The sequence below is a fragment of the Centrocercus urophasianus genome, unplaced genomic scaffold, assembly GCF_019232065.1.
Source record: "Centrocercus urophasianus isolate 14NV4802_14NV808 unplaced genomic scaffold, USGS_Curo_1.0 seq_22, whole genome shotgun sequence".
Classification (NCBI taxonomy): Eukaryota; Metazoa; Chordata; class Aves; order Galliformes; family Phasianidae; genus Centrocercus; species Centrocercus urophasianus.
The window spans coordinates 18,106,399-18,127,540 of record NW_024884778.1 but is presented as its reverse complement, the minus strand read 5'-3'; the positions used below and the strand labels follow the sequence as shown (position 1 = coordinate 18,127,540).

The 21,142-nt window shown below is 44.9% G+C and overlaps 2 protein-coding genes across 8 annotated transcripts in view; one reads left to right on the top strand and one right to left on the bottom strand.

The window, feature by feature from the left end:
- PBRM1 (polybromo 1) overlaps window positions 1–17,450 on the top strand; it is a 61,245-nt gene extending 43,795 nt beyond the window's left edge. For 3 of the 7 annotated variants that reach the window (XM_042823184.1, XM_042823185.1, XM_042823189.1), the window contains exons 25-29: window positions 2,061–2,262; window positions 10,181–10,336; window positions 12,603–12,673; window positions 13,787–14,003; window positions 14,353–17,450. In XM_042823184.1, the coding sequence (XP_042679118.1) occupies window positions 2,061–2,262; window positions 10,181–10,336; window positions 12,603–12,673; window positions 13,787–14,003; window positions 14,353–14,525 (819 nt within the window). In that variant the 3' untranslated portion in view covers window positions 14,526–17,450. The other 4 variants (XM_042823188.1, XM_042823186.1, XR_006169622.1 and 1 more) reach the window with 4 other exon arrangements.
- Window positions 17,451–20,336: 2,886 nt separating this feature from the next.
- On the bottom strand, window positions 20,337–21,078 carry SMIM4 (small integral membrane protein 4). The gene is made up of 3 exons (XM_042823682.1): window positions 21,069–21,078; window positions 20,772–20,933; window positions 20,337–20,637 (listed from the first exon to the last, which is right to left on the bottom strand). Exons 2-3 carry the CDS (start codon window positions 20,920–20,922, stop codon window positions 20,570–20,572), a joined length of 219 nt encoding a protein of 72 aa, XP_042679616.1. The 5' UTR covers window positions 20,923–20,933; window positions 21,069–21,078; the 3' UTR covers window positions 20,337–20,569.
- Window positions 21,079–21,142: the final 64 nt, after the last annotated feature.

Below are 21,142 nucleotides of genomic sequence, written 5' to 3'. Positions count from 1 at the left end.
AGTATTGCTCACTATGTTCCTAAGTACTACATCTACCCTTTCCTTAAACACCTTCAGGGACAGTCAATCCACTGCTCCCTTGGACAGCTTGTTCCAATACCTCAGCACTCTTTCTGAGAAGAAATTCTTCCTAATATCCAGTCTGAGCCTCCCCTGGTGCAACTCGAGACCATTCCATCTTGTCTCATCCCTAGTTTCATGGCAGAAGAGACTGACCCCCATCTTGCCACAGCCTCCTTTCAAGGATTTGTAGGAGTGATAATGTCTTCCCTGGGCCACCTCTTCTCCAGGCTGAATAATTCCAGTTCCCTCAGCTGCTCCACATAAAGCTTGCACTCCAGCCCCTGCCAGCTTGGTTGCTCTTTTCTGGACATTCTCCAGGGCCTCAATGTCTTTCATGCAGTGAGAGGCACAAAACTGAATACAGCACTCGAGGTGTGGGTTCACCACTCATGACCCGTCACCAGCTGAATTTTGATCTCCATTCACCTCCACTCTCTGGGCCCGGCCCTCCAGCCCCTTCTTTACCCAGCACAGTGCGCCTGTCCAAGCCCCGGGCTGCCAGCTTCTGCAGGAGAGTGCTGGGAGAGACAGTGTCAAAGGCTCGGCTGAATTAAAGGAAGTCTGTGCCAACAGCCTTTCCCTACCCACCAGGTGTGGTGGATTTGGAATACATGTTCCATATGTATAACTGGATTTTCCTTTTTCTGAACTGAGAACTTCTGAGAAGCTAGGTTATGTTCTGCCTGCACTGTGTGGGGTTTTTTCTTCGTTTCTCCATCATAGAGACGTATCTAAAGAATTCCTCCCAAAAAGCTAAGTGTTACCCCTGGTTTGTAATGAAAACAGCAAGGGTAGATTGCTATTTGAAAATGAATGCAGTGATGTTTGTAGTAACATATCGTTACGCCTCAGTTCATCCACCACTTGGCTTAAATTATGAACAAGACTTTCAGAGTCTTGGTGTAGCTGAAGCTTTGCATTTCTCTGAGAGATAGGCATTAGACATTTTTCCCCTGCAGATGTTTGGAAATGATTGTACTGCTCACAGTGTGAGAAATTTGTAATGCTGAAGACGTGGGGAGAGCCTTCTGAAGGTTTTGGTCTGATGAAGCATTTTGGGCCTTATTGGCCACACAGTGGGTGGGTTATGGTCTCCTGCATCTAATGGCAGGTGTTACCTTGCTGGTTGTCAGAGTAGGTTGAATTTTTTGATGGCTGGAGATGTCAAAGAGCTCTCAGCAGGAGCAGTCTGGATGATGAGAGCAAAGGAGAGAGATCTTTAGTGGAACAGAGGATTAGTTACCCATCAACAGGTAGGGCTGTGAACCTGTGTGCAGGTGACAGTGAAATTGGGCACTGTTTTTCATTTCCAGGGATAAGTGGGTATTTAGGAAATGTGAGAGGAGCAGTAGAAAGGAAAGTTTGACAGGCAAAATGAAGAGCACTCAGAAATGTGAAATTAGGGGATGGCACCAAGGAGATGAGAGGTGCAAAAGCCCAGGATTAAACGTGAAAGCCATTTCATAGAATGTGTGATGGCAAATGAAGTGTTCTACTTGGCTCGTGTTGGCAGTATTTCTGAACAGCAAAATAGATGACGTGAAATTAGTACAATTGCTTGTATTCTCTTTTTGCCTTCTAAATAGTTGCTTCCTATTCAGTACTTCTGAGCCCTGTGGATTAATTTGAAATGACCTCAGCTAATAGCAATTGTTCTGTGCTGAGTTACTGCACACTTTTGGAGCCGCAGTTATAAGGTTGGCCTTATGTCTGGAAGGGTTAAAAAGCATCATTTACTGTGTTTTGCTTTTTGCTTTTGTTGTTACTGTGGGGTTTTTTTCCCCACTTGAGTGTTTTCTGTAAATGCGTGTGTTCTTGTCGCTCACTGGGAAGCGTAGTCTCTCTTGAGAGGCTGTAAGGTTGGCTGGCCCTCGTATGGATGTACAAGAGAGAAAATTGGGGATATATTTACATGCTATTTCCTACAGCTTTTACTTTTTTAATGTTAAGAAACTTCTCTGTTGTATACTTGTGGTCATAACTGCTTTTTCTCACAGTCCACTCCCAAGTCTGTTAAGGGCAGCACCAAGAAGGAGGGATCAAAAAGGAAGATCAACATGAGTGGTTACATCCTATTTAGCAGTGAGATGAGAGCTGTGATTAAAGCTCAGCACCCAGACTACTCCTTTGGAGAGCTCAGCAGGCTTGTAGGAACTGAATGGAGAAACCTGGAAGCAACAAAGAAAGCAGAATATGAAGGTAAATAAAATACAAAATGTTAAACTTTTTTTTTCTACTTTTTCTCTCTGAACATGTTCATTACTGTTACTCAGATGACCAGTTTTATAAAAGAAGATGGTTATCATAGAATCACAGAATGTCATAGAATTGTAGAAATCATAGTTATCGCAGGATGGCTTGTGTTGGAAGGGACCTTCACTGTCCTCTAGTTCCAATCTCCCTGCTGTGGGCTGGCTCCCCCCGCCAGCTCAGGCTGCCCAGGGCCCCATCCAACCGGGCCTTAAGCACCTCCAGCACTGGGGCACCCACAGCTTCTCTGGGCAGCAGTGCCAGGGCCTCACTGCCCTCTGAGTGTAGTTACGTTTGTGTTCTGGGAGTACCTTAAAGAGAAGTTGTATTGAGCGATGACTGAAGAGGAGCAAAGAGAGGCTTAAATTGTGCAGTGCACAACTGATAATTCAGATGTCTTTGCCACAAATAATCAAATGAGCCAAGATAAAAGAAATGTGGAAAATGAGGAGCAAAAGGGCTCAGTGCCCTTGTCAGCTGAAAACACAGCTTGTGAAAGTTTCCATATGGGAGGGCTTTCGAGGGGGCTGCAAGAAAGGGATCTTTGGACAAGAAGCTCTTTGGAGCTGTAGTGCCAGGTAAGAAAGCTTACAGTAGAGTGGGAAAAAGTTCTTCAGTTAACTGTACTGAGAGTCTGAAAGAGTTCTGTTTAAAAAAAAAGAAAAAAAGAAAAAGAAGTATAGATTCAGTTGCAGTGCTGTAAATATGACGTGTTATTCAGTCTCAGTATTAATCACGTGTTGTAATTTTGCTGAGAGATTTTGAAACCTTATGCCAATAAATTTCATAGGTGTGAGATTTACTTTAGAAAGTCCGTTCTCTCCTTCATCCTCTCCTTCATCCTCTCCATCCTCTCCTTTGTCCTCTCCTTCATTCTCTTCTTCCTCACTGATACTGCTTACTGTGTGTCAACTTTTATTTGATCAAAGTCTAAATACAGTTGATCCTTAACAGCAGGCCCTATGAAGTCCAATACAGTGGTTTGACATTCAGTTATTTTTCTAGTTAGCAATGTCTGAGCATTTCTAATATAAAGCCCAGTTTTTAAGCAACTGTTGCAGTTTTATTGGGAGAAGATATTACTTTGGTTAGGGAAGTTTCAACACCCTAGGAAGGTATTGCTCAATTAAGTTACAATATTACTTTTAAGAGGTGAGATTTGGTTAGGTTTTTTTACACGCTTACAGTTTATGGTACACTTTGATCCTCAGACTAGAAGTTTGTGTGCTGCCACTTCACACCCTCAGCCTCCTCAATCCTTCCTGAAGTGCTGGAGGGTAATACAGCAGGACTGCATGCGAGTTTCCTTTGCGAATGTTGTCAAGGGAAGTGGTAATGCTGTATGTGAAAGTAGTATGGTCTTTCTTTTCCCTGTTGTAGTCTCCTATTTCACCATTCTAGGTGCGTCTGATACATTTTATTGCCAGGTCCCTCCCTGCAGCCTTGCCCAAGCAGTAGGATGGCTGGCATGTCCTCACTTCTAGCGTAGAGCAGCTTGCTGCTCGCACTTCCACCGTAATGTGACAGCAGCAGCGTCTGTCCTTTGTGTAAGCCCAAGTGCTTCCATTTCAGCCTTCCTCCTTACTTACATTTTTTCCAAAGCTTTTGAGTTTTGAACTGCAGTTTCTCTGACTTGTTGTCTGCCCAGGGACAGGCTTGCTTTCATTTGGTTTTGAAGGGTTGCAATGCTGTTCCTCAGGTCCAAACTCTTTGCTTACTCCTGTGCATGAAAGGAGAGAAACTCTGCTCCTCCCACTGTGACAGTGTGAAATTCATGCACTCCAGGGTGGGCCGAGAGTAGGGAGCAGATATGGTTTGACATTTCAATAGTAAAGTGCCTTTCCCTGATCTGCTGGGAAAGCAGTTTGCATTTTTGATCCATTTTGATCTACTGAAAATTTCATTTAGTATATGTGCAGAGTGATGGCTGTTCTTTAGCAGTAGTCAAATAAAGAACTGGCTGCATTGGAAGTGCCTGCATGGCTAACTGCACCGTGAGAACTCCTTAATATGAAAGAGTATGTGGGGTTTGAGGCCAAGGCTTGTCTTTAAGGAGAGGTCTGTTCAAAGCAGAATGTCTCTTTCCTGTCTCTTGAGATGCATTAGAAATGGCATTAGAATGATTTCAAGTCCTAGCCTGAATGATGCGAGTGTGAAGGTGAATGCTCCAGGCCAAACTTTCAGAACTCTTAAGTTCCCTCTGGCAGTATTGTTCCATCTGTTAGTTCAATGGTAGACAGGGACAGATCAGGTAAAACTTGAATGTTGTCCTATGTCACATTCTCAGAGGCTCAGCACTCCAAAATCTGATAAAACTGAATGCTTAACAAGACTCTCTCATTCATCAAAATGTCTTCAAAACTTTTGCTTTTGTCTGACTGTTATTTTCACTGGCCAAGAGTAGTTGAGAGGCAGAACAGCTACTTTATCTTTTCTCTAAATGCTTGCTGTACTCTTAAGATGATTATCTCCATTTTCTACTTCAGGATTTGCCTTTAAAAGTCTCATGTATTTTGTGGTCAGTCACATGTGAGTTGCCTGTAGTGTACATAGGAGTTCCTGTGCGTCGTCATCTCCTTCTGAAATGACACCAGTGAAAAGGAAGGAAATGCCTTTGGAAATGAAACCATTCTGACAGTGCATGGCAGTAGTGCTAGGTGTTGCACAGGTCCTCCGGGACACCAATGCATGGTGAACATTTGCAGTCACGTACTTGAAAAAACTAAGTAGCCTTGGCAGGATGCATGTATAACATGATCTTGATGAACTTTTTAGCCTTGTTTGACTGAGGACCTTGGTTGCTGTTTTAGTGACAGTTCTCATCTTTCACCAACTGCAAGAGAACTTCCAGCCCTGCATTCACTGTTGTTAACATTTGCTGGAGATGTATGCTGCATTCATTATCCTTTGTTGTTCCTCATTGCGTCAGTAAGAGATGATGTTCAGAGTGAACAACCAGCAACTTGCATGCTCCAGAAGCACCTTCAGTGGGCATTCGGTATACCTTCTTTTTTGTTTGCTTGGGGTTGTTTTTTGGTTCTCTTTTGTTGTGGTTTTTTTCTTTCTTTCTTTCTTCTTCCCATGACCCTTTGCCCTTCCCTCAGTATAAAATAGTCCTCCGGTCAGATTCCCCTGCAGTAGTTCTTTTGTTCCTGCAGTCATGGCGAGAAACTCGATTGAGATAATGACCAGATTAATCATACAAAGGACACACATGGCCTCCAGTGTGCAGCTCAGTGTGAGTTAGACATCTTCAGGAAAAATAAAATTAAAAAATCTGAGGGAACAAAAACGGGGAAAATGACAGAGGCAGAGCAGATATTTTTGGTTCATCAAACTGCTGCTTGTTATATTCCAAATGCTAAAGAACCTATCTACTCTAAGAAAACTTTGCAAATGCTTCCCAACTTTGCCACCATTTTTCAGCTGTATCAGTAAAACAAAAAACAAAACAACAACAAAAAAGCACAACAACAGCAAAACCGCCACCAATGAAACAGTAGTGGGGAGCACAAAAAGAAATGGGCCACTGGCACTGCTGGCTGCTATTTGTACCTTGCTCTGGGGCACTGGCTGGCAGTGCTGACTGAAGCTGGTCCAGCTGAGCCAGTGGTGTCCAAAGAGGGGAGGCTTTGCCGTGTTGTCCTGGTGCAGACTTAGCCTCGTGCTGGACTGCTGCTTCACATTGGTAACACTGGTGTTGTTATCCAATTTGTTCCTTTAAAATTTTTATTTTATTATTTTTATTATTATTAATATTATTTTTTAAGAAAAAGATAAAACTTTGTGGGATATTTTTCATTCAAGGTTCTCTAGAAGTCTTAGCTGCAGCCACATGAAATCAAATCATATGCTGGTTACAAAGATTCATCTGTTCTACTTTATATTTTACTAAAGTATGCCAGTGTTTGACTAGACCTTTTTAATGAACAGATAATATTTTGAAACTCTGGGTTACAAAACAGAACTGAAAATCTAAAATACTTTTACAGAGCGGGCAGCTAAAGTTGCTGAGCAGCAGGAGAGAGAGCGAGCAGCACAGCAGCAGAATCCCTCCCCCCGGGCAGGCACTCCTGTCGGGGCTCTTATGGGGGTGGTGCCGCCACCAACACCAATGGGGATGCTCAATCAGCAGTTGACACCCGTTGCAGGTAAAACGTAGGAGCTACGACCATTTTTCCTCATCCACTATATCAACCCCCTTCATAACTGAACACACTCTTGGGTCACTTTGTTCTTACGGAGGAAAACGCTCGGCCTCTTCAGTCTTCCTTCACGGTGAATATGCGTATCTGCAGCAGTAGGGTGGCAGCCCCAGTGCCCTGCCCCAGCAGTGGGCATTCTGGTGGAAACACAGGGAAGAAGCCTCCTCCTTGTGAGGCAGGCCTGTGCTGTTTGTATGCAGTTATGTTTACTGGCTCTACTTTGCAGAAGTCGTGTTTGTTCTCGCTGCAGCAGTGGTGCTGGGAGCTGAATACTCTTTGAGTGTAAGCAGCATCAGCGGAGGTGGTTCAGGAGGAGACAGAGGACTTGTTTTTGTTGTCGGGATGCGAGAGGCAAAAGAAAATCCAACCCAAATTTAATATCGAAACTCCAGAATTACGATTAGACATGAGCGCAGCTGGCTAGGTGCTGGAGTCATTGCAAAACCAAGTATGAAATGTCAGCACTGCTGGTTTTTATCAGGTGATTTGCAGAATAGACCTCAGCTTTGAGAACTCTTCTCTGTGGTTCCTGTTGGTTTTTTTTCTTGTTGCCAGTCATACTCCAACTTGACTCATAGGCAGTGTGTCCAGGTCCTACGTGAGGACTGCATAGTCCATAGGAAGTTCTTGTATGAGAATCAGCTGTACATCTGCGAGAGGATGGATTAGGATGGATCTGACCTGATGGGTTGCTTTTCTTCTCCCATTTCTGATTAGGAAGGATTGGGTAGCATCAGTCAAGGTTGAAATAGTCCTGAGTTAGGTAAAAGTGAATAGTTGGATGAATGACTAGTTTTTTGTTTTCTTTTTGTTGTGTGGTTTGATTTGGTTTGTGAGTTCTTGGTTGTTGGTTTTTTTTTAACTTCAGGCATTCAAATTATTCCATTTATTCTTTTGTTCTTTTTTCTTTCCCGCCTTGCAGGCTGTGGCCATACTTAGAACTGATGGCCTGAAGTATTTTTCATCCTGGTTTCTAAACCCTTTTTCAGTGCATTGGTTGGAGGGATGCTTAGACTGAAGGCATATCTCTTACATAGTTTACCACCTCCAGGTTACAAAAGCAGTTGTTTATACTGATATTTCTTTTTGCCTTAAAAAAATAAAATGTAAGAAACGCCTTTGTTCTTTGAACACCTTTCAGATTTTGTGTCTTGCGGTGGTGTTTGTGTGCGTGTGCATATATTTCAAAAAGAAAGAGAAGGAAAACTAGCTCCAGTGCTGGTCGTCTTTGTGAGCAATCTTTGATCTAGATGAGGTGGCGATGACTAGGAATGTCATCATCTCATGGTTGTTTTTTATCTTGGTTTGGTTCCTGCTTTTTCATATTGTCACATTTCCAACTATGTGTGTTCCCTGCCATCCTGCAGCAGCCTCCTCATAAAGCACACTTCTGTTCAAGGCCATAATCTTGCAGTTCAAGCAGTTAGAAGTTCAAGTCTCGTTACTCAGCCATTGTGAAATACTTCTTTAGGAGGATGACCAAGTGGATCTTTATAAACTCTTGCTGGTTTTGTCCCATTTGCAGTCTTTCCTCTTTTGGTTTCCACAAGTGTCTTATTCCATGCAGACTTTTCAAACCTTCCTCCATCTTTGAGTCACAGTTTTAAGCCCATCTTTAAGTCACAGTTGCTTTTCTCTGTTTCTGAGATCTTTTTCATCGTAAGACTTTTTTACAGTCCACAGGTGCAAGAAATCATGATGCCTTCTGAGATGCATTTCTCTCAGCACACAGTGCTCTAGTTGCTTTCAAATTTAGGACCTACAATAGCTTATTTAATCTCACATTGTTACAGTTCAAAGAAATGGGAGGAAGAGTAAGTTGAAAGGCAGTAAATCACAGCTGTGGGAGCTGAAAATAGTTCACCAGGTATACTAGTTTAAAATCAAAGTGATAATTTGTACGTGAGGAATGACAGTGGCTGTTTGTATAACCTTGTGATGAGCTAAAAAAACAGATTTCCTATGGAGACTTTTCTACGTGTCATTAATCTAATCAGCTGCTCAGTATTTTGTTTGGAAATGCAGGAATGGGCTTTTGTGATGGACAAAGATGGGTTTGTTTCATTGGAAATTTGGTTCTGTTTTGTATTTTTTGTGGATTTTGTTTTGTTTTTTCTTCTCTTTAAAAGCTTCAGAAGCTTACAGAGGTGCACTGATGGTGTGACTGCAGTGTGGGGTGCACTGCAAGTACCAGGCAGCAGCTACAGTCAAAGCACATTATTCCAGGGATGCTTTTATCCTTTCTTCTTTTACTTCTGCCATTAGCAGTACAGATTGCACTGTATTGATAAGGTGGAACAGATAAGCTTCTAGATATATGAAATAGTATCCAAAATCAGTGTCAGTCTGGGTGTCCTGTGTATTCAAAGAAAATGAATGTTTGAAGATCAGTTCTTTGTTCCAAGTCAGGCTTTGGAATTGCAGGTTTCTCACCTTTGTCACCCTTGCTGGGCAGGTGACGAATCTGGCTCACATGTTGGAGCCACTCAAGCTGCTCGGATCTTGAGCTCACAACAGCTTTGCTGCTGAAAAATGTTCAGTCAGAGCTGATGTTGATTTTTTATTTTTTTTTTCCTGACATTTTTATTCCAGAGATCTCTGCTTTGAAAGTTTCTTTTATGGGTTACTTGGAGTGTGGCAAAGACTTTGTAAGTTATTGCTTGGAGCAGGTTACAGAAAGCCCAGCAGTTCTCATTTCTAAACTTACCTTTTTTCTTTAGACTTGCTTCTGTCCCCTCTCAATCTTTTTGTTGCCTTTCCAACACCTTTCCTTGTTTCTCTGATTTAAAAGCATAGAAAACAAACAAGAAAATAGGCAAGTTTAAGTTCTAGCAGCTAGCATTACCTGCATTGTCTGGGTGCACTTAAATGATGGCAGTGAACCTGAGTCACAACCAGAATCAGCCCTTAAGTCGTCTTCCTCACATGCTGAAAAACAAAATTATGAGCAGCAGTGCAGTATCTTTGTGTTCCCTATTAAGATGCTTTGAGAGCAGTGGGGTACGATGTGATTTACAGCCAGGGGCCAGATGAGTCCTTGTCAGCTCTTTTACCTTCAGTCAAGTGCTGTGAGTGCAGGTCTGCAGCCCAGTGCTCTCCGGCCCCACGCTGTAGTGATTTCCTTGATTTGTACTGAAAATGGTATAAGAACAGTCATCCCTGTCACTGCCTTTGATTTTAAGCATATGGACTTTTAAATGGAAATTTTGCATATTCACTGCAGAAAAAACGTGTAGATCTTTATTTTTTCTGGTCAGGTCTCTGAGCCAGCCCACACACCAGGGCTGTGTGCAGGGCTAGTGTAGTTAGTGTTGTGTCTGTAACCTGTATGCAGATGGCAGAGCTTTAAGCCGCGTTAAAATCGCTTGTTAGTAACATTTAATTGTGGCTGAATTTATCCCTTGTGTTAACATGTCTCAGTATTCAGCATTTATTGCCCCCATGAGAAGCCTACGAATACACTAAATACTAATTCATCAACAGTGCAGTGTTTCATATCGATAACTTGATTTCATTTTTGCGAGATACTAATTGTAGTCTCGTCTTGCTCTACTAAGGGTGCTTTCGATTTCATTTTATTTTTTGTGGATAGTGCATGATTTACTGTATAGATCATATTGCATGTCATTGATGCATGTTTGAAATTTGTTGTGTCCTTCAAGGCATGATAAGTGGCTATCCACCGGTGCTGCCACCTTTGCAGGGCCCAGTTGATGGCATTGTTAGCATGGGCAGCATGCAGCCACTTCACCCAGGGGTGCCCCCACCCCACCAACTCCCGCCAGGTATGCCAGGCATCCCAGGCATCCCACCGCCCGGTAAGAACTCATCCTCATTCGCTCTGTGTTTCATTGTCATGTACTTGCTGTTTAACTGGTTGTTACAGGAATTGTCTGTGGCTTGTTTTGTTCCTAGCGCAGTTGATTGTGCCTAAACTGTTGCAGGTTTGTTTAACTGCAGCACAGATGAATGCAGGGGGGTGCAAAGTGATTACATTGGCAGAATACACACCCAATAAAGGAACGGGCAAAAGGCCACTGGAGAAATGTGGGGCTGCTCCAGCAGTGGCTTTGCACCAGCCAAAACAAGCCTGAGAATGGCGTGAGTTTATCAAAGGTCTGACAAACGGCAGTCAGCCCCTTCATACCCCTGTGTCATTTGAAGAGTGCTCTGCCACCCTCTCCACATTAAAGCGAAATAATTGCGTTTGCAATGAGATGCATTGCTCTCCTTTCTTACTGAGCTCGTTGGCAGTGTTAGCTGACGCGCATTCCGGCTGCGCTTTGATTCACCCAGCTGCATCAGAGCCCTCGGCCGCTGCGCACCACCATATGTTATAATAGAACAGTGTGCAGATTGTGCCTTGTAGCTGGAACTGGAAACTTTTGGGGGTAAGGTGAACTGGCTATGCTACTGTGACCAAATTCTTATTTTTTGAACATATGTTTATTATGCATTTGCTGTTTTTTTTGCCACCCTGTTGTTGACAGGTAAGGCTGAACAAATGATACCAAACTTTCTGGCGTTAATGCCAATAATGCCATTTGGTGGGGAAAATACACTCGCCTGCCCTCTCATTCTGTTGTCTGTGGGTTCTTCCCAGGTAGTTACCCCTGATAACTCAAGTGGCCTTTAGAGATGTGCATCCCATCCATTCAGCAGTTAAACAAGCTGTGGGCAGAAGCGCTCAGTTTGTCTCCCTACTCCCTTTGCAGCTACTTTGGTCGGAAGCCCTGCTGGGGCCGTATCTGTCTGCAGATCGCTGTGATGGTTGGATGGTGTTTGCTTGCTTCTGTTTGTTTTTCTACCCGTCAGTGTTAGCTTGCATCTTCACCAGCAAGCGAGATTCACCATCAATTCACATAGAGTAGAAGTGCTGTGTGTCTGAGCTTGCCTGCAACTCACCGCAGCGCTGACCTGTAAGCACACAGCTGCAGCTTACAGATGTTTGGAGGCGACTCTGGGACAATGCATTTCTTTGCACAGTGTTTCCAGCTGGGCTGTGCATGAGCAAAGCAGTGCCAGGGATGGAGGAGCACGTGGGATGTGGTCCCATGTGTTAGATGGGGCTGGGTGGGCTCAGGATGAGGCTGTGCTGCTGGGCAGGTGAGGGTGCCCCCTCCAAACCTATTCACTTCGTACCAAAACAAAGATCAGTGCTATATCCCACAGCTTGCATTGTCAGTGTTTTTCCCAATGTCTGACTTAGTACAGATGCATTTAAGATGGGGGGTTGTAGTCAAATGGAAAATTAAGGTGATATGTGCTTTAGCTTGCAAAATGCAGTGACACGTCTTCTGGTCCCTGACACAGAATCTGCCTGCAAATTCAAGCCTTAGGAAGACTCTGGTTATTTTGCAGCTTTTGAAATGAAGGAATTTAAAAAAAAATGGCATGAAGAAAAGCAGCAACATGCATGACTTTTTATGTACATCAAATAGCAGGAACTGCACATTGTGATTTGTATGTGGGAGGCTTCTGCTGCATGCAGTAGGGGAAAGCCTCTTCATAAAAAAAAATGGGGAAAAAGCAAACCTGCCTTTGTGGCTTTGTTTTTCAAATATTTTTCTGTCTCTCATATGAGACTATTTAAGCTGTAAGTGGCATCTTATTTATGTACATATTTACATACAGAATCTATGCAGTGGCTTGGCTTTGCTTCCTGCCACGGTTGTATTTTATACCATTAAAAACCAGGAAATATTCAGTGTTGCTAAAGCAAATCAGCTTTTCCTTTGATGAGGATTTCAGGAGGATTGTGTCCAGCCAAAGGTATAACGAAGGAAATGATGTAGTCAGGCCACACTGGGTAAAGGAGGAAAAAAAAGGAGTTTGCATTTCTGTAGCTAAATGAGATTCAGCAGGGCACACATCGATGCTGGGTCGTTGTTCTGATGCCTTTTTTTTTTTTTCATTGAGAAAATTCCAAAGCGTTTTTTATTGTGGGAGAGTGGGATATTAGAATGTTCCCAAAACTGCTTTAAGCAATGATTTCAGAGTATAAATTTGCACTGCAGATTTGACCAAAGCGGTATTTCTCTCTGCTCTGAAGTAAGACTAATCGTTGTATATTTTGGAATATAGGTGTTATAGGCCAAAACGTGTCCCCCATGGTAGGCACTCCAGCCCCCGGTGCAGGTCCGTTTGGACAGCAGGTGAGTGTGAGTCCTTTTTGCATTATTTATGAGGCTCCCAGGCTCTGGATTAGCATTGCAACAATTAAGACGTGTAAGGAATGCACGCAGCCTTATGCAGAGAGAACAGAAACCACAAATGCACAGGGCTATATTCAGAACCAGTTAATACCTCTCTCTCGGTGCCTGTTTGTATTTCTTGGTTGAATTGTTATTGGACTAATTGGGTTCTGCCCAGTGAGGTAAGTTCTGCAAAATAAGCAAAACAGGCTTCTTTTCCTTTCTGCTGAGCTAATATAAGTCATGTAAACACACAGTTAAGCTGCTGGCAGAGGGGATGCTGTCCGTTTTCTCAGCCATGGCTAAACGGATAAAAACTGCCTCTTTTCTCCCAGATTTCACAAACCAACAGTGCAGATGTTCACTGGCCATTTACATCTGGGAGTTTTGATGCCAGTGATGATCAGATGTTCATTCTTGATGTAGATTAAATGTTCATCACACTGAGTTTAAGGACTGCACTTGCATTTGGTGAGAGGGTGTAAAGGAGAACAGAAGTTGAGTGAGAAGGCAATAGAGCGAGTATGTCATTTCAGTGAGTTCCTTAAACCATGGGTTGGCTCTGCTAAGAGTTCTCAGTACTGCAGGTGAATGGCAGCAGTGGGAATTCCATAGTTCAGGGATTTTTGTGTGACTGCAGTTTTTGCCTGACTGAGATTAGCATTTATTCTCTGGAAGCTTCCAAGGATGAGGATTGCTTTGGATGATATGTTATAGACAGCTCTAAAGCAAGCTAAACTCCGCACTTTGCACATCACAGATTTTCTAGTCAAATTTCAGAAGGCATGAAATAAAAACGATGCAAGGGGAGTAATTAAGGGGAGTGGGAGAGAGGAGAAATGGTGGCAGTGATGAGAAGCTGCCTTCTGTTAAATAAGGTTTGTTCACACATCTCTCTGTACGTGTCAGTGACCTCAACAGGTAAGGCTGCCTGGAGGAGGTTGCCTTCTAGGGAAATCTCTTACACCTTTGGTTATAACCAAAGTTCTGCTGTGTGAGGATGCTGTGAGGCACGGTGTGATCCATCCCTGCAGCTCCCCCAGATGCCATCTCTCCATCGCTTTGCCGTTGCAGATAGGAATCCTCGGTCCTCCAGGACAGCAGGCACCTCCCCCGTATCCCGGCCAGAGCCCCGCCACGCAGCCTGTTATGCAGCAGCCCTCGACTCCCATGTTTGTTTCCCCTCCACCAAAGACACAGAGGCTTCTTCATTCCGAAGCCTATCTGAAATACATCGAGGGGCTCAGTGCTGAATCAAACAGTATTAGCAAGTGGGACCAGACCCTTGCAGGTAAGGTTTTTGGCACAGAACGGGGTGTTTCCGTCTGGAACTCACTTCCTTGTAACTGAATACTCGTGGCTTTCATGGAAAATACCAAATTAATCTGCTGATTATTTCACAATTGCGTGCGTGTGTCAGTTTCATTAAAATCCACAGACAGGGAATATATGCTGTCAGTGGACTAATTCCATCACTGGGTATAAATCTAATTATCCACTGCATGTGCTCGAATAAAAGAAATAGCGAAGAATTATTTCCCTTTTTTTTTTTTCCCCCTTAGAAAAATGCTGGCAAATATGAAGGGCCAAGCCAGCTTAGCAAAGGCAGCGGATAACAAGGCTGTTTGTTCCCCTTTCAGCACGAAGACGAGACGTCCACTTGTCCAAGGAGCAGGAGAGCCGCCTCCCGTCCCACTGGCTGAAGAGCAAAGGGGCTCACACCACCATGGCCGATGCTTTGTGGCGCCTGCGAGACTTGATGCTGCGAGACACCCTGAACATCCGTCAGGCGTACAACATAGAAAATGTGTAGTCGCGTTCTTGCTTCTTTCTTTGATACTGGCATATAGAGTTTTGTGGAACAATAGCTGTTTTAGTTACTGGGTGGGGAGAGATAACCAACGATGATTTGTATTGCATTTTACTGTACATTGCGAGACCATTTTTATATAAGGACACTTTTAATAAGCATATTTCACTTTTTGTTATATTAAGTTGACTTTATCAAATACACAGATTTTTGCATATGCTTCCTTTGTTTGAAAGGCGATTTCATATTTGGTTAACTGTAGTCAAGGATTCATCTTTCTTACACTTTATTGCTGAGAATCTGATGCCATTGTTTTTATATAAAAGAAGAAAAAAAGAAAACAAAGTATTTACAGGTTGGTACAATGGAATGTGAAATTAGTCATAGTTTACATCCTAGAGGAATGTGTGTACATGTGCTTGTGTGTGCTAGGCGCTCCCAGCAGGAAGCTGACTTGGATATGAGCAGGGAGGATCTCTTTGAAAGAAGCTGAAGGTAAGGTGAGCATTGGAGCTAGGGAAAAACCACGTTGCAGGTAAATACTGAGGCAGCTGAATGGGCCACAGTGATCGTGGAAGTGCAGGTGCAGATATGGGACAAGGCTAACCTGACTGCTAATGCTGTCCAGTCCTGTCCAGGCATTAAAGCTGCAGCCAAGGCCACTGTGAGCCCAGATCAGTAGCAGAATACGTGTGCTGGCATGCCTGTGGGAGGTGAAATCTTTCGTCTGCTATGACCTGCTTTGGGTGTTCTGAGATGTCCCTGACGCTGGCCAGCAGGAAGGGAACACCTCTACCTGTGCAGTGCAGTCTGCATGTGGGAGAGGCCACAACTTTGAACCAGTGTGGGTCATGGAAGGTAAGTTAGAGGAGAGGGGAAGCTCTTTTGTTGGTAGAGTCACATGGTTTCTAAATCCACACATATTCTGTTAATGATTGGGCACCGTAAGACGTTTTTCTATTAAGTGTATTGATTCACACTAATGAAAGTTTTACAGGGCAAAATTTGAAATGTAACACATGAATTCAGTTTCAAAACAGTACTGTAAGTTCAGCATACTTTGTGCATTGGAGACAGAGTGCGTTGTGCATTGCAGCCTTCAGAGGGCTTTGTGCTTCTGTCGTTTAGCTCAGTAAGGTCATGTAGGCTCCTCTTGCCAAATGTTGAGGTTGTGACTGCCTTTGCTGAAGACTTCACTGTAGCAAACTAACCAACCTTTTGGGCTGCAAAGCTGTTTGCTTTCACAAGCTCCACTTTAGAGCTCTTGGATTGCACAAATTAACTGGGAAAACAGCACTAATTTGAAAAGCAAACAAACAAAAAGCTGTTGGCACAAACATGGTCTCTGCAACTCAGTCCAAAAGAATAATTTGCTGATATGCTTTCATACTGCTTCTAGAAATGTTTATCATTTGGAAAGGTGTTTCAAAGTCTGCTCATACAGAGCACTTTTGAGTTCATACTGGCAGAAGGTTGCATGTTTTTCTTCAGATACTGGGTTCTATTTGGTAATGCAATTGAATACTGATGAGGGAAGGGACAGGCAAGCATGAACTATTCTTAAATGGTACTTGTACTTCCCCTCCTATTCCAGCCCTACATTCCTTGCACAGAAAACCTTATAGAGGTGAGCACTTAGGGACGTTTTAGGACAGATATACACTGGGATGCGAGGAAAAGGGAGCCAAGCAAAATCTTACAGGAAATTACAATGGACATCTTTACCAGTAGAGCACCTGTGGTACAGAAATCATTTACAAAGGCCAGTAAAGAACCACGTTTGTTTCATGAGGTAGGAGTACACCTAGACCTCCTGTACATACACACTGTCATCTTAGAACACATTTCAGTTACCGTAGGCTTTGCAGTTTTAGCCAAACAGATGAGACGTTGAAGCGAATCGGGCAGCAAATCCTGGTTTCCAAGCACTTGGAATTACCGTGGGTCGTAGAAATACCACCAGATGGTCTTGTTCTCAGCATGAACAAAAACTACACCAAAGAACCTGGGATGGATTTTAGTTAACTTATTGTTCTATTTATTTTCTTTGGAGGACTGGATGGGACTCCCTCTGGAGCCCGTGTAACTCAGATGTTTAATTTATCTGAAGGCCGGCGATGAGCAGACGTGCAGCACTGGCTCTGTTCTGCCTGGGCAGCCGAAATGCTGCTCCCACTGCTCTCAGTGCTCCCACTGCTCCCTGGCCCAGGGGCAAGAGGCTGGGAATCCCACGAAGCCTGGCTCCTCCTGTAAAGGCAGTGCAGAGCGCTACCTCTGAGCCACGGGGCTGGCCCTAATCAATTCTGATAAGCTTTATTTATTTCAAAATCGTGTCTCTGCATAGGAGACGTTTCAGTTGATGGCAGGAAGGTTTGGGATATGATGGCTACAGTCTAGAATTCAAAACCAGCAAAAGAAACTGTTTTTTTGACTCTGGTTTAAAAACAAGACAAGGAAAGACGTCTGTCTGTCTTTTCCTCTCTTTGTGGGCATTTGAACCCCTCGTTTGTTTTCCTCTGCTTTTCACTGTATCGGCATAAATGAAACTTTCCTATCGAAATAAATGTATGTGTGGGAAATGGTTGGCTTCTGAGAGAGTGGAAACAGATCGACCTAGGACCGGCATTTTCATAAACCAGTTGGAGATGAGTAATAATTATTTGTTCTCTTCCTCAGCTCTTCTCTTCTATGAGAAAATTTACCATTTCTGTAAGAAAAAAAAACAACAAAAAAAGTTGATGTTGGTGACTTTTTTTTCAGCTCATGGTTTCAGACCTGGTCAGTCCCTGTTTGGCTGCTCATTCCATCTTGTACTCCCGAGGGTTAAGCTGATAACCAGGTGTGTAACATGTATGTACCATCACTTTGTTTACCTGAGTCTTTTTAATTTGAATAAAAATAGTTTGCAAAGTGTTTTGGATTAACCAGGTTTGAGTGTCCCAACGAGGCTTCTGGTGGGATTTTCCTTCAAGTAATTCTGGTTGGTGCTGACGCTATGGAATCCTTCCTGTGTGCATGCATGTGTGTGGGTGAAGAATCTTTTTCTGTTCTCCTTTGTGTTGCGAGACTCTTCTGCTGCTGCTAAGAAGAGTGGTGTTGAAAAATGAGCTGTAAGGAGCACGAAGGGAGCCCTGCAAAATACATGGTGTGCTAAGCAGAGGCGATAGGATGCGGTCGGGTCCATTTGCCTCCACATTAACTGCTTTGGAAATAAACAGCAAGCCTTAATTTCGTGTTGGAAGCTAACCTGGTTCAGGACTTCTTTGACGTAGCTGGATAATGAAGGGAATTAGAAAAGCAATGTGGAAAACGCATCTTTTACCCAATAAAATTGAAAACTGGGATGGAAGTTCTCTTTGGTAACAACAACAACAGCAAGGGAAATTAAATGACAGCAGCCTTCTTTTGTGTTGGGGAGCCTCTGCCATGCTTCGCAGAGAGCTACTTAACCAGAACACGCTTACTGTTCCATTTAATTAATGTGCATTAATGCCTTTCACCCGAGGGTTGAACACTGCCTGGCACGCAGAACTGCCACCCTCCTAGAAGCCCACGGGGAGGCACACAGGGAGACTAATTCAGGTCATTCTTCACGTAGTATTTGGTCAGCGTGACGTTCTGGAGATCACTCAGATCTGCCCAGCCTGCTCCCAGCACCAAACACGGAGTGGAAGTGGTGTTTCAAAGTAGCTGAGTGCTTTCAACAGCAAGGAAGGGCTTCTGGTTCACTGACAGGTCTAATGAAGGGACTCCATCTTCCTTTTGCTTGCTGCATTTTTCAGTAAGTTTAATTTGACCGTCAAACAAAAGGGAAGCAAAAAGTAAATACATTAAAAAAAGAAAACAAATCAGCAGGCCTTCTGCAAGTGCCTGCAGTGCGGTAGGATCCAGTGGTACTAAGCAAAGAGTCTGCCGCTCCTTCGATCAGCTCTCCTGTTCAGAAATCCTGTGCTGTAGATGTGCAGCTTCACCTCTATCAAAGCAGGCAGCAGACAGACATGAAATCAGAAAGGAAGATCCCCAGAGTTGCACAGCAGCACCAGTTGCTGGTCTGTCTCTGCTCATTTTACACAAAGGATGCTCTGCAGCCTTTGACAAAAAATGGTGATGGATGCTCTGTGCATCCCAAAGTCTGCAACCCGTTTCCATCAGACGGTTTGGGGAAGACTGCAAATAATCCTCATGCTTTGTGCCAGGCACAAACACCCAAGAAGGATTTAAGGACATTCCTAGGAAGTCGCAGTCCTGCTGCAGGTGTCTGCGCCTCTCAGGAGCAGCTGCTGCTAGCCATAACCAGAGTGCAGGCGCAGCTTGGGCCCCACTCACCACCCGGGAAGCTTTCAGCAGTGATGCTTTGCTTGTGCTCAGAGCCTCCTGCTGTGGCTGCTGCCAGAAGAACTGCTGAGTTGCTGTTTGCAGGTGCTGTGCTGGCACCAGGTGAACTCCCTGCAGACTGAACAGATGTGCTTGAGTCCACAGCTGGCAAGGCTGACAGTTAAAGCTGTGTCCTGGCTTGCTCCCGTAGCATCTAACAGAAACACTGTGTTCTCATGCTGGAATGGGAGGGAAGATTGAGGTTGGATGTCAGAGTGTGAGAGTGACGAGGTGCTGGAACAGCTGCCCAGAGAGGCTGTGGATGCCCCGTCCATCCCTGGAGGTGTTCAAGGCCAGGTTGGATGGGGCCCTGGGCAGCCTGGGCTGCTATGAAATGTGGAGGTTGTTGGCCCTGCGTGTGACAGGGGGTTGGAGATTCGTGATTCTTGAGGTCCCTTCCAACCCGGGACATTCTGTGATTCTGCGATTGAACAGCAATCCTTCAACCCAAAGAGTGGGTGTGGAGTAAAACCGATCCAAAATCCCCACCAGGCGTGCATGGCACTGGAATGGATCAGTAGAGCTCAGCTGCTCTGCTTCTAGTATTCATCATCTTCTGTCACTGCAATTCCGTGTTGCCTCGTGTCTGAAATGGTACAGAGTCAGCTCAGAGGATTCTCTCCTGCACGAAGACTGGCACTGCTGAACTCCCCACTAAGAATCCTTGTGAGCCACTGGCACTCCTGTCTTTCTGTGTTCCTTAACTGGAGACGCTGAAGCCAACTTGCTATGTGCCTGGTGAATCCACTGCGGTGTATTAAGAAAGCTCTGATGCAATAAATTGGATGTTCATTTGCTGAGACACCACTACTGGTATGGGAGTGCTATGAGAAGTCACAGGGAGAATGTCCATAGCAGGTGGAGTGCTGAGATGCTGCTGGTGCACAAGGCTTTCTTTAAAAAATGGAGAAAAAATGAGAAAACAAAGCAGCAGCACAAAAAATGCCCAGAGGCTTTAAAGGCAGATGGAACTGAAGTACAACAGCGCTTCAGTATGAAGTACAGCACAAAGTCAGGCTGTGAGGTGCCCACCCCTGCAGGTGCCCCAGTGGCCTCAGTCCTCCTGATCAAGGCCTTGGAGCACAGCAGCATCGTGGCTTCCTTCCCTTACATCAACCTTTTCTTCCCCTCTGCCCGTGCATCACTTCATAAGAGCCACCAGTGCAGGCAGCACAGCAGAGCAGTGCACAAATGATTTTCCAAAGCAGTGCAGGCAGAACAAACACCGAGCTGTACGCCTGTCCTATGGAACCGAGTTGGAATTGCACTACACTGTAAAGAACACTAACTGGACACAATAGCAGCCTCCACCAGTCCAGAGGAATCTAATGGAAACGGAACGCTTCCTTCCTGCCACGATGCATCCATGGCATACAGCTTAGCATACCCTGGTGTTTTCAGAATGGTGTCTGCTCGAGCAAAGAGAAGCAGCAGCCAGACTGTGCACTCATTGCAGTTTATTTAGAAGTACCAACCAACATTCAATAGATGGCAAAGGCTGAAACCCGATGAATTCGGTTAAATACAAAAGAGTGCAGCACAACCTGCTAACAAACACCACCGAGTGCCAGCCGGCAGCTCCTCGCGCACAGACCCCTCCCGCCCAGCACATCGCAGCAGTGCTTCTATCGCACAAAGTGCAGACACTGAGATGCGTCCCTTGGAGCCTTCAGCTAAGATTCGCTCTTTTCCATCCTCGCCTTGTACTGTCTTTCAGATCGCTTCCTTCGGTAAACGTCATCTGTGCCAGAAAAAGGCTTCGTAAGCTCTTCCAAGAGGAAGATCCTGCCCCGGCTCAGCCGGGCTGAAGGGACCTCACAGCGCAGCCCCACCGCTGCCCGCAGCCCAGGCTGCTCCCGCGCTCCGGTCACTCACAGAACGTCTCCTTGCCGATGCGGACGTTGATCATGAACCATTCCATGGCCCCGCCGAGGACGAAGAAGAAGGGCAGCAGGCGGTACGCGCCGAACCGCTCCCGGCCGGGCACCAACCGCAGCAGGCGCCGCAGCCGGCGGCTGATCAGCATGGCCGGGTCACCTAGCAAAGAGGAGGGGAGCGCGGGGCGATGCGTGAAGGTCAGCGGGAAGCCGGCCGGGACGGCGTCCTGCTCTGCCGCCTCCGGCCCGCCGAAGGCCGCAGCCAATCAGCGCGGCGCGACCCCGCGCCCCTCACCTCCTCGGGACGGCGGGCCGGAAGGACGCGCTCGGCGTCACGTGACGAGCGGCGTGCCGGCGCCCGTTTCCGAT

Bases quoted from the DNA above. Each gene is read 5' to 3' on its own strand.
- SMIM4 (XM_042823682.1), bottom strand. From the start codon at position 20,922: ATGCTGATCAGCCGCCGGCTGCGGCGCCTGCTGCGGTTGGTGCCCGGC. The intron at 20,638-20,771 runs GTGAGTGACCGG...TTTCTGGCACAG, and splicing joins CATCGGCAAGGAGACGTTCT to ATGACGTTTACCGAAGGAAG.